General features: G+C 42.2%; 2 protein-coding genes across 8 annotated transcripts in view; one reads left to right on the forward strand and one right to left on the reverse strand.

Moving 5' to 3' along the window:
• Nucleotides 1–1,575: 1,575 nt before the first annotated feature.
• Nucleotides 1,576–9,669, reverse strand: TAF11 (TATA-box binding protein associated factor 11). Of its 2 annotated transcripts, XM_032864287.1 has the most exons (5): nucleotides 9,392–9,664; nucleotides 5,489–5,637; nucleotides 3,313–3,400; nucleotides 2,868–2,964; nucleotides 1,576–2,231 (listed from the first exon to the last, which is right to left on the reverse strand). In XM_032864287.1, the coding sequence occupies exons 1-5, from the start codon at nucleotides 9,560–9,562 to the stop codon at nucleotides 2,101–2,103; spliced, it is 636 nt and encodes a 211-aa protein (XP_032720178.1). In that variant the 5' UTR covers nucleotides 9,563–9,664; the 3' UTR covers nucleotides 1,576–2,100. The 2 variants fall into 2 exon arrangements, with proteins under 2 accessions (XP_032720178.1, XP_032720179.1); XM_032864288.1 differs by lacking the exon at nucleotides 2,868–2,964 and having other exon boundaries at nucleotides 2,175–2,231; nucleotides 9,392–9,669.
• Nucleotides 9,670–10,937: 1,268 nt separating this feature from the next.
• Nucleotides 10,938–17,436, forward strand: part of ANKS1A (ankyrin repeat and sterile alpha motif domain containing 1A) — a 175,056-nt gene continuing 168,557 nt past the window's right edge. For all 6 annotated transcript variants that reach the window (XM_032864279.1, XM_032864282.1, XM_032864281.1 and 3 more), the window contains exon 1: nucleotides 10,938–11,257. In XM_032864279.1, the coding sequence (XP_032720170.1) occupies nucleotides 11,073–11,257 (185 nt within the window). In that variant the 5' untranslated portion in view covers nucleotides 10,938–11,072. The remainder of the gene's footprint in view (nucleotides 11,258–17,436) is intronic.

Consider the following 17,436-nt stretch of genomic DNA (forward strand, 5'->3'; position numbering starts at 1 on the left):
TGAAGGAATGGGTTCTATTCTTGTGACGGCTGCTTTTGCTGCTTTCTGTAATCTGACCCTCATTTTGCCATGGTCCTCAAACTTTATGTACCCTTTTCATGGTTCTGAAAGAACAGTTTCTGCATATGGAATGGACAAGGGATAAACACTACCCCACAACACCCCAGAATTTAAATGCTTCCTTTGAACCCATTTAACATGAGTTTCCCCTTATTCTAGTTCAGGGGGTTAGTGGAAAGCAGGTAGTTTCAAGTATTGCCATAGTGATAATGGAATTTACCATTCTAAACCTTTGCACTAAGGGTTTGTTTTTTTCTCATTTAACACTTGCCTGACTTCTAAAATCATTTATAGTAACATCACAAAACAGTGGAAACAAACGAATATTGCTGCAATGCTAATAGAATGGCGTTTGGTTGAAAACTGCGAAAGCTGTCCTGACCTAGTGATTTACCATAGTCATTAGTGTTTCAAGAGAGGCTGGTGTGATGTACCATCCTTCCAGAGACTACAGCCCTCATCTAGATCTTTTCTCACCTTCTACTAGAGTAGGAATGTTCCCATTCACCTCTGACGGGTACGGATGGTAGCTGTTGTTGAGTGGGGATTTTTTTCCCCATCTCTCACAACAGACACAAGGAGAAACACTCTCAGAGAACCTTAAACTGTGAGGCTTTGCTAAATGGCTAGACTTGTGATGTATCTTTCTCCTTCATTGCTTGTAAGTTTTACCCTTTTCCAATATCTCAAACTGCAATAGATATAGTTCCTGTAATTGTTTAAAAAAATTTCTGTTAGAGCTGAGAGACTATCTGCCCCCGCCTCCTCCCCACCGCCCCTCTCCACGTTTATTATCCAGTCAAGATTTAGTCTGAGTCTTAGAGCATTTCTTTCTGGAATGCCCCACTAAAGTGTCTTCTTCACTGGCTAAATATATGTTTAAAGCCATGGGTTTTAATGTAAGATACTAAAAGTCAGATCTGTTCAACTTTGTGAGTCCAAGCTGTTTCCCCTCCATCAGGGTGCTGAACAGAACTGGCATCTTTTAAGACATGCTCAGGAAAGCTTCAAAAGAGAATAGCTTCAAAACTCTTCTCCCTATGACACTGAATGACCGGGGAAGGAATTCTTGGGGATTGCCAATTATATACGGTAGCCTTATTACTGCTAATCACTGTCAATAAAAGGTCACTCCATTCCCCTCTATTTGAGGACAACAATGAGAATGTGTCCGATGAACTGGAATACTGGTCAGTGTTGGGAAATTTTAATGTTGCATTATCTAATCAAACCTTGAGTGTACTGGTTCTGTGAACCACCTGAAAAAAGCAAATTAAACTTACTAAATGCTGGTTGTGGTCTACCTGTTTATAGGAACCTGAAATATATGCGCTTTTACATTATTGTTAAGTGGCTTAAGTACTCTTTTATGAGATAAAATTTTAATGATTCTAATAGAAAGTGGGAAGGGCTCAAATTTTCAAAAAAAGCCAAGACCAGTTCTATTCTGACACCAGAGAAGAATGATGAACTACTCCCCATTCCAACCGGCCAGACAGAAAATGAATACACATATGGCAAGTTGGAAAACAGTTTAATGCTCACCAAAATCCATAGGAGAACTTTACATCTTTACAGGGACTAATTTTTCCACTACTGTTGCTATCACTGTGTTCTTCATGGTAGAGTGTCTCAAGTCATAATTTCTGGTTGTTTCATCTACTTAAAACCAGAAGGGAGAAACAACCTAAGTCATGCTTCAGTGCGAAACCGTCGAAGCTCTCCTGGAAAGGTTTTCTCTCTGAAAGCAGCTTCCCTGTCTAGAAGATGCTTAAGGCCCACGTACCTTCTTCCAACTGGTCAAGAAACAGTTAAATGCCTCAAAATGCCCAGAGGTCCCAATATTTAGTCAAGGCAGGTATGAAACCGGCTGCATGTCTTTTAGATATGATGAATATCAGAGTTCCAAGAAAGACAGTAAAATCATCATGGAATCCTTGGAGGACCAAGATAAGAAAGCACCAGTGCGAAAGTCTCATGCAGCAGCAAGTCTGGAACCAGCACTTTTCCCTTCAGTACCAGGCCTTTCTAGGCTTTGGTCTAGAAGAAGATGATTTTTTTGTGCTTTGAGTTGGGGATCTGCCCCTTCGACTTTAACCTCCGAACAGCCTCCCTCATATGTTTGGGTTGTAGTGGTGGCATTTCTCCCCACTTCTCACACACATCCAGTGCTAAACAGAGGACAAAAAGAAAAGTTTCATTGTCACACAAGGACTTCATATCACATAATCCCCATAATCCTTCTTAATTTTGCTGAGGAAATAAACCAAGATACTGTCCCTTCTTAAGAAAATGCTATAAAACATACCATGTTAGCTTTAGTATAATGGGCAACAGTTTAAAACATAACTTCTGCTTAAAAAGAAAAAGTTTAACTGATGGGATTAGCAATACACAGCAGCCAGGTTCTTCCCTTGACAGACAGAGGGCAGGTCCCATGGGTCATAACATCGGGGACAACTCCTCATCATATCACACTGGTCAGCCCCCAGTGATTGCTTTTCTTGTGTCTTTAATTTGGCAAACAGAAATGAGCAAAGTCCATTGGAGAAAAATATGAAGTCCACTTCTGTCACCCTGGGCTGAGGACAGGAATCCAGAAAGGAGATTTCCCAGATGTTTCCTTGCCTCTGAGTATTAAAACTTTTGAGGAATAATGGTCATGCTCTCCAGAATACAGGTGCCCCACGTGGTCAACTCCTAGTGCAAATGCAACTCCCACAAGTGCTTTACCAGGTCCTTTAGTATAGTCTTGAAAGTAAGACCACGAGAGGTTCAATCCCATATGTGTATCAACAATAACTCACCTTCTTCTACCACCTCCCCGACGAAAACCTTGGAAATACCAGACATAGCAATAACAACATTCTGAGACACAGAGGTGCCTGTGATGGACTGGATCAGCTTAAAAAAGGACAAAAGATCATGATTAATATAGGCAAGAACTAGCTTTGGAATATGGTACCCCTAAGAGTTTTTTTTTCCCAAGAAAGTGGAAAGTGTTTGATAAAGGCTGGATGTTGAAATTAAGACAATTAAAACAAGGATTTGGGTGTATACTGACCTATATGTTGAGACCCTATCCCTGGAACACAAAACTCTCATTGATAATTGAAGGGCGTGTTATTTTTATTTTCCTGTATGAATGATCCACCACCTTGACTAACACCCCACTCTGCTCACAGACATAGCTCTCGAGTCTAGTTCAGCTCTCATAACCAACAGAAATCAAGTATGGCTGTCCATCCTTACCCTCTTAATGGCTGCCTTAGGGAAGGCTGACCGGCGATACATTTCGTAACGGTTCAGCTGCTCCTCCGAAAAAGAAGAAACCAGGATTCTAGACAAAGATTCAGGTAATTGAGTTGGCTTACAAGAACAAATGCTTAAGATAAATTATCACTTCAATAAAAGCAAATCTCAGACAACTAGAAAAAGAATTTTCGAGGGGTCAATAGCATTAGGCTTGGTGCTTACAAGGAGTGAAGATAAAGCATTTTTACTTTTTTAAAAATTAATTTATTTGACAGAGAGAAAGCACAAGCAGGGGGAGCAGCAGGCAGAGGGAGAAGCAGGCTTCCCGCTGAGCAAGGAGCCCAATGTAGGCCTCGATCCTAGGACCCTGGGATCACTACCTAAGCTGAAGGCAGATGCTCAACCGACTGAGCCACCCAGGCGCTCCAAAGCATTTTTACTCTTAAGGAACTTGAGAAAAAGTTAAACACAACTTTCTTTCTACTTTACTAAGAACGAAAACTTAAACAACAATGTTGGGTCACAGTATACTACACTATGTAGATTGCACGGACTGTGTTTTCAGCATGTGGCTCTCTCTCCCCATAACTCTACCTTACTACACATTGATGGTAAAATTTTGATACATAAATTTTATATTCAAACCAGTAGTTTTCAACATTAACCCACTTGGGGGAAATGTTCTTAAAATATATGGAAAAGGGTTAATGCTCTTAATACTTTCAAATAAATAAAAAGATGGCTGTATTAATTTAGAGAACGAGCAAAGGACATGAACAGGGAATTTACAAAAATACCAATGGTGAATTTCAGGGGAAAAAAATAACTACTATTAACTAAAGAAATGAAAATGAAACACCAGGGCCCCTGGGTGGCTCAGATGGTTGAGCGTCTGCCTTTGGTTCGGGTTGTGATCTCGGGGTCCTGGGATGGAGCCCTGCATTGGGCTCCCTGCTTGGTGGGGAGCCTACTTCTCTCTCTCCCTCTGCTATTGCCCCCGCTTGTGCTCTCTCTCTCTGTCAGGTAGATAAATAACATCTTGAAAAAATAAAAAATAAAATGATAAACTAAAATAACATTTTTCATGAACCAGACAAGTATTATAAAGAATGGTATTTAGTAAGAATGGGAGAACACAAACTCATACCTGCTGGTAGAGTGTGAAGTATAACAACCTTTCTGGAGAAGAATCTGGAAATGTGTATGAAGAGCTTTTGAAAATATTTATACTGTCTGAACTGGCGATTGACTTCTAGGAGTTTATTTAGGAAATAAATGGACCAGTATGCAAAGATGTGCTCAAAGATACTCATCTCATCAAAATGGTATCAAGAGAAAAAAAAAAAAAAAGAACTATAGGGACTGACTAAATAATTCATCTGCATGATGGAATATAATGCAGCATTGCAACTGATGATTTTTGGGCATATTTACTAAAAATATTTAGCTATACATATCAAACAGTAAAAACAAATCTGAAAACAACAACAACAATAATAACAAAAAACAACCAAAAAAACCCCAAATCTGAAAAAGTATATAATCAAATATATACCCAAGGTTAACTCTGGGTGGTGGGATTATAGGTAATTATTTTTTCCATTTTTCTGTATTCTCAGAATAATTTGCATGAGCCCGTACTACTTTTACAATCAGAAAACACCATGAGGGGTGCCTGGCTGGCTCAGTCGAGTGGAGTGTGTGACTCTTGATCCTGGGGTTGTGGGTTTAAGCCCCATGTTGGGTGCAGAGATTACTTAAAAATAAAATCTTAAAAAAAAACAACAAAAAAACCCCACAATGAAGCTATTTCATTTTAAAAAAAGTTATGACCTAGATATATAATTACTGACATGGAAAACATTCACCATACATAAGGTGAAAAATAGGTTACAAACAGTAACATCTTTGAAAAAATTTATTTCTAGATATATATGTATAGAAAATATCTTGGAGCCCATACACCAGAATATTAGTTTTTATCTCTGCTGATAAGATGTTATTTTTCTTTTTACTTATTTTATTTCCTTAAATGTAACATAAGATATTATTTGCTTTATTATTTTTTTAATACAAAAAAGGGAAAAAAAATTAAAGGCCAAAAAAATTTATTAATTTTGTGTGGTCAAGTTAGAGTCTTGAAATGGGGGAAAAAAATCAGAAAGTGACTCACTGCATCTTTTGAATCTCATCTTCATCCACTTTTTGCTTCTTCTCTTTCTTTTCTTTGGTATCTATTTTCATTTTTTTGGCTGCAGGAGTAAGTAAAGATGAGTCTTCCCTTTCAACTGCTGTTAAATCTGAGATGTCCTGACTCTTGAGCTGAAAAGATGAAAGAAACCCCATTATATATGTGACCTACTTTCCAGCCTTGGGCAAGGTAAGACCTCATTCTCATTACAACACAACAAATCCATTATTCAATAGGTTTTTGGTTCCAGACACTGGCGTGTACCATCATCATGAGTAAGATACACTCTCTCTCCTAAAGAAGTTTATATAGCCCACCTGTGGAAAGAAAACCAGCCAAATAATCCAGTTTTCCAGTTTAGCTGTGCTCATAGCTCTAGTATGTTTACAAAGGAAATGATGTGCCAAGAATCATGAAAAACACTCCCTCCCCTTGAGCCCACCTTCCTGACCTCACTCTTTAAAGGGGATGAGAGAAAAGTCCTCTCCATCCAGCCAGCTCTTCTGCCTCTAAATCTATAGATCTCTTTATTGTTGATTATTCCATCTGGAAAGAATATTAAAAACGAGGCACCTTCTCATCAAAACAGTGTTTCTTTGGATTTAGAACTTGAAATAAATTTTTTTTTTTTTAAAGTAACTCTTACCCCTAGCATGGGGCTCGAACTCATGACCCTGAGATCAAGAGTCACATGTTCTATTGACTGAGCCAGCCATGTGCCCCTGGATTTGGAACTTATAAGTGAACTTCTCCCACATGTAGTGCTCATTTCTTCCTACCTCTCACTGTACTGTATCATGCACATATTTATGTTCCATTACTAGACTGAAAACTTTTTGAAGGCAGGTTTGACTCTTATTATTTATCTCTCCCCACATAAGCCTTTAGCATAGGTTTACTCATGCTAGATGTTTAACGTCTGTTTAATAGCAATTAAAATCAAAAGACACAACAAACCTCATTAATGGGATTTAACCTCTGTTTTTCCCAAAGAGGAACTCACAAAAACTCATACAGGAATATGACAAGGTTGAGGTTGAGGTTGAGGTGCCTAGGTGAAAGTGAAGGCAGTATACCTTTATTTTTTTTTTTTAATTTTTAAAAGATTTTATTTATTTATTTGACAGACAGATTACAAGTAGGCAGAGAGGCAGACAGAGAGGGGGGTAAGCAGGATCCTCGCTGAGCGGAGAGCCTGATGCGGGGCTCAATCCCAGGACCCTGGGATCATGACCCCAGCTGGAGGCAAAGGCTTAACCCACTAAGCCACCCAGGCGCCCCGGCAGTATACCTTTAAAAAGATTTCTCAACTTCTTCCCTAGTTACCTATTTAGTACAAGTTTTCTAACCTCTCTGTGCTTCAGTTTTGGTGATTTATATTTTCCCCCCAAATGAGCCATTTTTCTTAGATTTTCAAATTTAAGAGATTTTGTTTATTTAATAGAGCATGAGTTGGGGGGTTGGGAGCCCCCATTTTAGCAGGGAGCCTGCAGTGGGGCTGGATCCCAGGACCTCAGGATCACAACCTGAGCTGAAGGCAGACCTTCACCGACTGAGGCACTCAGGAGCCCCTGTTGTTCTTTTTCTGGTCTCTTGAGTTGGGTGCTCATTTTCAGCATCTCCTGTTTATTAATAAAAATATACAAAGCTATGAATTTTTCCTTAAATAAAGTTTTGGCCACAGGATTTAATGTACTGTTCCCTTTGTTAATTTCTTTAACCTAAAGCCTACTTTAAAAAGTTTAAAATATCCAGGTGCTAGTTTTTTTTGGGGGGGGGGAGTGAGGGTGGAGAGAAGCTTTTCATTATTAATTTTAGGTTTATTGCACTGTACTAACAGGATGTGACGTTTTGGTTTCTGCTTTTAAGAATTTGTGTTTTTCTTCGTGGTATGGTGTGTGATCACTTTAAAAAAAAAAGATTTTATTTCATCTTTAGAGAGAGAGAGAGAGCGCAAGTGAGCGCACAAGAGCAGGGGGAGGGAGAAGCAGACTCCCTGCTGAGCAGGGAGACTGATGTGAGACCGGATCCCAGGACTCTGGAATCATGACCTAAGCTGAAGGCAGCCGCTTAACAATTGGGCCATCCAGGTGCCCCTAGATGATCAATTTTTAGAAAGTGTTTCAGATAAAAAAAATTTTATCTTCTGTTGGGTGCAACTAGTGAGCTCTTTATGAGGCTAAGCCAATTATTCACATCTTCTCTGTCCTTCAGATCTGTTTTAAAGGTTCCTTCTTAAAATAATTTCATCACATTTTTCTTTTTCTAAAAGTTCTTACTTTATCTTGATGCCACTTAGTGCTCTGAAAGACTGTTTCTATTTAATCCAATGTCCTCCCCCATGATCTCTTTAAGTCCCAAAGAAGCTCTAAGACCCCAAAATTCTATTTCTAGAAATGGAACTGAGAGAACACTGACATTCTGGTCCCCTGATTGATGCTCAGTTAGCAACACTGCTGAGCTCTTCAGGTGGCACAACTGATGGGTTTGGGGTATTTATGCTATAGAGACCTTTGGACATTAACACCCAGGTCACTGGTAGTAGTTAAATGTCCAAAGAGGGTAAAAACATGGCTAATCCAGTAACTCCCTCAAAGTCTCCCTTGAAAGATTCTGCAGCATATAAATGTAAGGACCTATTTAGCCAGAGCGACTCTATCTCAGTTAAAAGCCATTTTGTTGTTTGTGCAGTAAACTTAAATTGACCCTGCCCCCCAGAGGAACTTACTTAGAAGCAAGTCTGGAAAACCAGTAAAATGTAGTCAGCTAGTTCCTGATAACAGAGCCCAGAATACAAGGACGAGTCAAGCCAGATGGAGACATCTAATCAGTATGAAGTACTGTTTGTAACAGTGAGAAGGTCTTGCCCAAACCAAAACGACTCCATCTTGGGAAGAACGACCATCTTATTATTCACACTGAATATGTTAACTGACTAAGCCTTTCTAGAAGGTACTATTTGTAACGGTTCCTGGTATGGGGTAATCTTAAATAACAAGTCACCAGAACAGAAGGAACTAGCCAATCAACAAGAGACACACAAACGGGGGGGGGGGGGGGGGCTAAGATACCAAGATATGGGTTGCAGTTTCATCCAATAAAAGGCAGCCTGTAAGACTGGGAGGGGTCGCTCTCTTCAGAGGCGGCCCTGACTGGTCAATCAATTCTTAAGCCTGTAACCTGGGGGTGGTCGCTCTCTTCGGAGACTGCCGGGGCTGGTCAGTTTGACTTCTAATGCTTGGCATAGGATAAAGCTTTGCATAACTTTAACTTTGTTCCAGTCTCGTTCCCCTGGCCAATCAGTCTGACTTCTAATGCTTGGCATAAAATAAAGCTTTAAATAACTTTCACTTTGTCTGTCTCCTTTCGTTTAATAATGGACCTAACATAATGACAAAGTTATGCTTGAGGAACATCTAGGAGAAACCATATTTCCGTCAAAGGGGTTCTAGGAATCCTGGGTTCTAGCTCTTGGGCTAAGTCTTAGTGTAACATCAGATCCCAATTTCCTCACCAGGAAAACCATGAGGCTATGTCAGAGTCCCTTAGGGGCGCCTGAGTGGCTCCCTGCATAGACCAAGCCACTCCTGATTTCACGGTCGTTGAGTTCAAGCCCCACCTTGGGGATAGAGTTTACTTTAAAAAAAAAAAAATTCCCTCAGAAGTAGCCTTGATATCTAAGGGGAGGGATTAAAAGTATTAACCCAATGGCTGGGTGTCTAGAACCGAACCAGCATTACAGTTTTGTTTTCTCCCTCTCGCCATCCACCTTCGCAGATCTGGAAGGAGTCATGATGAGTTCGAGTTAGCTTGGCAGGGACCAACCAGAAAGCCGGTCCAGCAAGCAGTAACAATCTCTGGCCTCATCAACACTTCTCTCCCTACCTCGCCTTCTACGGCCGTCGCTTCTTTCAAGTCCCCATCTCCGTCTCCGTCAGTTTCCTCCGGGATTCCGTCCGTGTCGGTAGCTCCTGGGCCCCGGGGAGCAGCGGCCGTTTCATCTGGCTCCCCTGTTTCTCCTCCTTTTTCCGTGGGCGACTCGCAGGCGTTATCCATAGCAGCAAGGAAAAGGGGAGAGATCGCAGTCCTGATAGCTCTGGAGCTCCCGACCTAGTGTAATACAGCAGCCCAAAAGCTTACTTCCTGTCGTCGCGCTATGATAACATCACTCCTACGGCTCCTCGGAGGGGACATTTTGAAGCACGCGCAGGGGAGTTCGGGGCTCCGTTCTAACTATGAATTGGTGGCGGATGGAGAGGGAGGATTCAGGGTACAAAATTCAGTTTGTGGATTTTCCTTCCACGTTGGGAAATCAGCATTTGTAAAGGATAGTTGTATTGTTTACTGAAGGACTCCCCCGCTTCCCCGAAACTTCTGCCTTTCTAAAAACGTAGTTAACTCCTTAATCCGCTTTCTTCAGAGTAAAGTTTGGGGACGGGAGAAAACTCAATTCCGTCATCGCCCGTGTAGTGGGATGCGGCTATCTGATAAAACTTAGGCAGGGACTCAACCTCGTACATTTCAATTGGGTAGAGATCGTGGGCCTGTGTGAGTCTCCAGAATTTCTCTTCGGTTCCTTAAGCACCTTAAAATAAATAAATAAATAAATAAATAAATAAATAAATAAATAAATAATCATATGGTTTGAACAGAATTAATCCAATCCATTTATTCACTCCACAACTTTTGACCGCTTACTTCGAGCTAGGAACAGTTCTAGTAGCAAAAACACATAGTTTCTACCCAATTAAGTGAGTTTTCCAATTCACCAGTCCTCAAGATTGAGGTCGGTTTCACAAACCTGACTTCTTATGTCAGTTTAGTTAATCTCATCATAAGCAAGAGGAAGCAAATCCTGCTGGGAAGGGAGGTCGTCTTCTTCTTCTTTTTTGCACATTTCACTTTAACAAGCCATTTCAGAGATTGGGACCAAGAAGAAGTGGAGATGTTTCTATTTAAAATTTTTCCTCTCTTCCCTCATTGAGGTACGGAGCGGTGCATTTTATTTACCTCTGCATCACTAGGTCTCCACATCCACCACATATTTAACTTACACGTGCTGAAAGAATGGGCTTGGAAATGTAGGTGCGCGTTACCATATTTCTCTCTTTGTTTCTACGCTGCCTGGGTGAATTACCGTATTTCCTGTCCTGAGGGCTCCCAAAACCTTCGGGGAAGGAGCGCACTTCGGTAGGCGCATACAGGTGGGACCCGTTTGTTCCCTTCCACCTGTACAGCGGATATCTACAAGGCGCTTTCCTCTTGCCCCCGGAGGCCTATCTCCGCAGATCCGGGTCCATTTCCAAATGGACAGACCAAAGACACCTGTAACCGCCGGCCGAGCCCCGCCCAGCTAGGTGGGCAAGGGGGCGGGGCGCGGGGGCGCGGTGACGCGTGACGCCAGATCCCGGAAGTGACGCGCTCTTGGGGCGAAAAGGCGGGGGGGAGGGGGGTGGTGTCCCCGGCCGGTTTGGGGGGTGCGTTGCCCGGAGACGGAAAGTTTGGGAGCCGGAGCGGGCTCGGCCGCAGCCCTGGGAAGGGGGTCCAGGGGGCGGTGGCCCTGGGGATGGGGAAGGAGCAGGAGCTGCTGGAGGCAGCCCGCACAGGGCACCTCCCGGCCGTGGAGAAGCTGCTGTCCGGGAAGCGGCTCTCCTCAGGCTTCGGGGGCGGCGGCGGCGGCGGCTCCTCCGGGAGCGGCGGCGGCGGCGGCGGCCTCGGGTCCTCGAGCCATCCCCTCTCCAGTCTGCTCAGGTGAGTAACGCCCCGGGGCTGGACGGCCGCCTGGAGACCCCCTCTCCCCCGCCCGTCTTCTGGGTCTCCAGAGAGGTCCGCGCTTCTGAGACCCGACCGGGTGGGTTTGCTGGGTGCCCCGGGTCGAGGGCGGGCGGCCCACGGGGCGAGGAGCGCGGGTGCGGGTCTGCGCGGCGCCGGGCTCTCTCTCGCATCCTGACCCAGCTGAGGAGAATGGTGGGAGTGCCCAGGTGGCAGCCGCCGCCGCCGCATGGCACAGCCCGGCTTCACCCTCGCCCGCTGTAGGGTGCCAGGTGTGCTATCTCACAAGCCACTTCAGAGCAAAGAAGTATTTATTTTAAATATCCCTCACCTCCTGCAGAATCTCCCACGCCTTGCAGAATCTCGCCGCTCGCCTGGAGGAAATTCTCTTGATTCCCCTTCCACCACGCTCCGCAGGACCTGGCTTTTGTTTATATTAACATTGTGTCTGGATTTATTACGTTCAAAGTATTCCTTTAGTCCCTCTTGTGCTTAAAGCTCAAATTCTAGCTCGTTGTAGTGAACCTCATTGGATTAGTCTGCTAAGTGGCATATGCAGGATTCATTAAGGGGTTTATTCGTTAAGAAACAAAGCTTTAGAAAGACTGGTTTAGGAAGCTCAGGGGTGCTTTAAAGTTCTCTGAGACCTGTTGTTAAACCCTTGAATCTGGAAATGTACCTATGTTGAGACAAAAAGGTCATTTTTGCATGGCGTGGAGGGGGGGGATTGGAGGTGCTTTGTCAGTGTGAGTAAAATGTGTTGGTTCAGCAGCACTTTCATTGCCTGTTTTCTTTTCCTTCCTTGTTCTTTTGAGGTTTTTAAGAAGTGGAAGTTCATTTAGAAATGGCTTTGTTGGCTTTTGTTCCCCCTTAGTTTATGTAACTTCAATTTGAGTGAGCTTGGACTAAAGCAGCCCAAGGACCTGATATATTGTTAGGTATTAAGCACTGAGTACAAACCCAGGTCTACACAGGAAGATTTTTAAAAGCAGTATAAGAGAAGAACTGTCCCCAGGAGTTCTTTTGGGGAGGTTAAAACCAGTGCTCTTTGCTGCCCTTTCTCCAGCTCCTAGAACAATGTTGTCACACAGTTGGTACTCAGGATTCATTGAATGAATAAAAGTATCTCTTAGAGGATGACAAATTTCTAAATAGGCTGATGGTGGTACTGGCAGTAATTGTTAGTAGTTCAGAGAAATGAGGCATAACTTTGGGAATGAGATAGAGACCAGAGCTTCCAGGAGGAGGACTTCAGCTGGCTTTGAAGGATGTGAAGATTTAGATAGGTGAAGTACAGTGAGAGCATTCCAGGCTGGCAAGCCATGATCAGAGGCACAGAAGCAGGAAAGGAAACTTATCTGGTGCTAGTGGGGCACTAGAAGAACTTCCTGCCTGTAGCCTCGAGTGGTTGGGCATGATAAAGGGTAATAATAATGAATGGGGTACACTTCCATCTTTCAGAGTGACTTAGTCTTTCTTAAGTTTATAGTCCCAGTCCCTAGATCAGTGCCTGACAACTGATGGGTATTCATTAGATTTTCTTTTTCTTTTTCTTTTTTTAAAGATTTTATTTATTTATTGTCGAGGAAAAGAGAACACGAGCAGGGGGAGAGGAGCAGAGGCAGAGAGAGAAGCAGGCTCCCCACTGAGCAGAGAGCCCAATGCATTATTTGATCCCAGGACCCTGAGATCATGATCTGAACTGAAGGCAGATGCTTAACTGACCGAGCCACCCAGGCGCCCCTTAAAAGATGTACTTCGAATGCATGCATTCGGTTTCAAAATCTTCCCTGGATTACTCCCCCCCACCCCACCCCTGCATTACTCTGATATATCTGCAGTTCTGATGTCTGAGAGATGCAAGAAAGACTATACAAGTTTGGAGCTGACTATCTCTAATTAGCTGAATAGTGTAGCATTTGGAGGTTTGCCAGAAATACCTTAACCCCTAGTGTATCCTGCTGAAGTGAGAAACTTTCAAATATCTCCCACCTTCAAGTACAGATCAAATTACTTTTACTGCTCACACTCAGAGACTGTTGAAATTTTGCTGAGGATTTCGCTGCCATGTAGTTAAGCAAGACTAGGAAATCTTTGTTGACCACAGCGTTTTTACTTTGGGCCTCGTGCTAAAATGTCCAGTCTCTTGTCATAAAGTGTGCATGTGTCTCCATTTCCTTGCATAAAACAGCTGACCCCTGACTTGCTCTTGTGTCTCTTATGGAGATGGTAGGTGGCCTAAGAGCAGCCCCAGCCTGTCATCCCTGGGATTCCTAGGGGCAGGGAGGCTCTGCAGGCACTAGTTACACTAGGTGTGTCATTAATTAGAGGTGATTCTGGTTCAACCTAGTGAAAGATTTCTGAGCAACTGACACTCTATATTTAAATAATCCCTAGGTCAGCATGTCCTCCCTTTTTAGGTTTGGGGATTTCCCTGTGCCCACACTCCCCACCTCCAAGGACCCTTAACAAGAGCTGTGGAATCATAGCTTCAGATCTGGCCTTTGCATTAGCTGCCGTACCCCACCCTCACTAGTAGTGCCACTGCAACGTGTGTTTGTCCAGCTGTTTGACCAAGTAAAGCTGGCACGAATGGGAGTTTACAGCTGCAGCAGATATAAATGTTCTAAACCAATATGTGTGTTTGCCCCATTCATCTATTTACGAGCCCCCCCACCAGTTCCACAAAGGTTTTATGTTTATTCTTAAGCTACAGAATGCTCCCTCTCTCACCCCATCTCTTTATTCCTACACTTCTTGGACTTAGGTCTTAACTTCTTAAAGCCCTCCCTAATGACCCTAATACACACAGATCTCTCAGGCTTCTACTTGTTTGGAACCCATCATCTGGAGTGTACAGTAGCTCACTGGCTCATACTTTACTTGGCTAGCTTTCCTAGTTTATTGCTTTGTCCTGTCAGTATAATATTTACCTATAGTAACACTCACCAGTTGAGAACGTACCAGAGAATCAGAAAGTCAGCAAAAACTTTTAGGGAAAAAAAGTTGTTATAAACTTCATGTCTTTCGGACCTTCACGTAATTAGTAAAATCAGTAAAATAAACTGCACATTTATTCCGGGGCAGTACAGTATATTGTTCCGCAGTCCGCCTGCCTGAATTCACAGTATACTCCCCCCAGAGACTAGCTGCTTGATTTTTAATTATGCACCCGCTTGGAGCCTCAATTTCTGCATCTGTAAAATGGGGAAAGTATTGTTTATGTTGTAGGTATCATCTTAGATACTGTGTGTAAGATACTTCCGTAGTTTCTTGTGGAATGCTCATTGTAAATGCTCCCTGTTAACCATCCTCAGGTCAGTTCAGCCTGTGCAATTTTGCCATACCTCCCTGCTGTATGCAAAGTACCATGCCAGACATATTATAAATGGGGTTCTTTAACACTTCGGAGCGTGTTTTCTGGGCTGTGGCAGATTAGAGATAGTACATAAGGGAGATCGCCTGCTTAGGTACACACATTAGTGATGTTCATTTATCTAGTGTTTACCTGTCATCTACTTTGTGCCCAGGCGGATTGCTATGTGTGCTGCAAAGTTTAGCTCAGACCCAGGACATAGTAGGTACTTAAAATTAGCCCTTCTCCTGATACATGGTCTGTTTCCTTATGGCATTTATAGCAGATATGTCTGTGTGACCAACTGACAAAGTAAGAGAAAAAGCAATTAAAATCTATCATAATTTTCCCCCACCAGTAATTTGAGACTGTTAACTTGGATGTGCATAGCCCCACACACTTGCTTATGCCCCAGGCATCATTGTACTGTAGCTTAGTGCTTTAATTTCTGTTTATTATGACTCTTAGCCATCAGATACAGATGAAATTATATTCAGTATAGCATTCAGTATAGCATGTTAATGGAAGTAGGAAGAACATATTTTAGTTTTTTTTTATCCAAAATTATTCAAATATAATTTTTGTTACTTAAAAAGACGGCAACAGATTATTTAAAAGCATAGTTACCAGGGGCACCTGGGTGGCTCAGTGGGTTAAGCCTCTGCCTTCGGCTCAGGTCATGATCCCAGGGTCCTGGGATTGAACCCCACATCAGGCTCTCTGCTCAGTGGGGAGCCTGCTTCCCCCCTCTTTCTCTGCCTGTCTCTCCGCCTATTTGTGATCTCTCTCTGTCAAATAAATAAATAAAATCTTTAAAAAAAAAAAAAAAAGGCATAGTTACCTGAAATGTCTAGTCCTAGAAAGGTTCTGGGTGGCATGAATTTTGCTTTATATAATACAATCTCATTTTCTGATTGTTGAACAGATGTATGCCTTCAGTCAGTACCTTGGAACAGGCACTGTGTTAAACTTCTGTTTAACTCATGGTGTTTTTCAGCCTGCGCACAAATTCTCATGTAATGCAGAGTTTGATATGTTGGTGGTCATACTGTAACTACTGATTTCCAGGAAAGCAAATTCTAGATGAGAAGACAGTAAGATTTGGGTAGAAGTGAATTTTATCTACTAAAGGGCAAAAATACCTGAGAAAAGGAAATGTTATAAGAAAACATCATATATTAAAAGTGTATAGAATTATGAGCTAAATACTGGTATATGTGAATGATATAAAGTGAAATGCAGGGACCCCTGGGTGGCTCAGTGGGTTAAGCCTCTGCCTTTGGCTCAGGTCATGGTCTCAGGGTCCTGGGATCGAGGCCCGCGTTGGGCTCTCTGCTCAGCAGAGAGCCTGCTTCTCCCTCTCTCTCTGCCTACTTGTGATCTCTGTCCGTCAAATAAATAAATAAAATCTTAAAAAACAATAAAGTGAGATGCATTTCTGAGGGTTCAGAAGCACAGAGAAACTAAACCAAAGGCTAGGATGAAGGAGTAGATTATATCATGGTTTAGGGGAATTCTATACTTACTTTCTCAAGCTTAAGAGTGAATAAGAAAGGAAGCCAAGGAGGCTTACTGGAGAAATCGGAAAATTTATAGACTGTAGCATTAAATGTGGCTATAAATTGGGTTTTACTCTATGTTTTGGGTGATGGGGGAGGCTGTCCAGAGATAGCTACAGTTTGCCAAAACTAAATACTTTTTGAAATAAGGAATGAAGAATGAAAGCTTTTGAAAAATGGACCCCACTTTGGGGAGAATAAAAAGTTCTTCCAATGTCAGAAGATATGACAACTTATTCATTGGTTTTTAAGAAAGATTCCTAATATTTATGTCAGGAATTCAGACTTAAAAAAAAAAAAAAGAGAGATGGTTAACATAACCATTCCATTAAAGTAGTCCTTCAAAGTTCACTCCCCAGAATGATTGTGTAGCTTGGCAAGACAGCTTTTCTCATGATGGCCCTGTTACTTTTGTCGTCCCATGGTGCCAGATTTCTTTTGAATAATACCTAACTTGAGCAAAATGATTTTAACATCCTAAGGAAGAGGACAGTGCTGACCAAGGACTATAGAATGCAGGGTCCTGAAGCAGGGTCTCATGGGTTTGGGTGATCCAAGTTCTCGTTCTTTCCAGTGAATGCAACAAAATAAAACCAAACAACTATCCATTAGGATAACAGTTTTCTAGATCTTACACTAAACCCTCTTAATTCATTAAAAATGGTTTTTAAAGAACTTCTTAATATATCTCTTTAAAGTATGATTTTATTGGGATAGCGGTCCTTTCCCTTTATTTTGGAATTGCTGTACATTTTTGCTTTCTTTAAAGTAGAATATGACTTTGTGTGGTTATTTTATATCTAAAAATAATGCCTATCTTAAACTGAGAAAGGCATGTACTTGTAGAAAAAAGATAAATTTAACAGAAGTTTGAAAAGTCAGACATTTCCCTTTTTCTGAATTCTCCCAATTGAAGTTCGGTTTTTATCATCTTAGTTACGAAAATTAGAGACTGGACACAGTGAAATAGTCTTATGGTCTGAAGAATTTGGTTTATATCCAGTCAGCTTGAGCATGTTCACTTGTCCTGGGAGATTGTGGTCCCAGTGAAAGTTGCATCCTTGGCCAGAAAAATCCCTTCAGAAGGTTCTTTTTTTTCCTCTTGGTATGCTCACCCCAAACAGCTGTGAATTTTGGTTTGCAAAAAGGAAATTAAGGCTGTTTCTACCCTAGTTTTCAGGAGGGAAAGTAAATTACTGGGTTTTATAGCCCAGAGACACCAAGGAAACCCCAAAAGTAGATAG

Source organism: Lontra canadensis, unplaced genomic scaffold (assembly GCF_010015895.1).
Source record: "Lontra canadensis isolate GAN:19392208 unplaced genomic scaffold, GSC_riverotter_1.0 scaffold27, whole genome shotgun sequence".
Classification (NCBI taxonomy): domain Eukaryota; kingdom Metazoa; phylum Chordata; class Mammalia; order Carnivora; family Mustelidae; genus Lontra; species Lontra canadensis.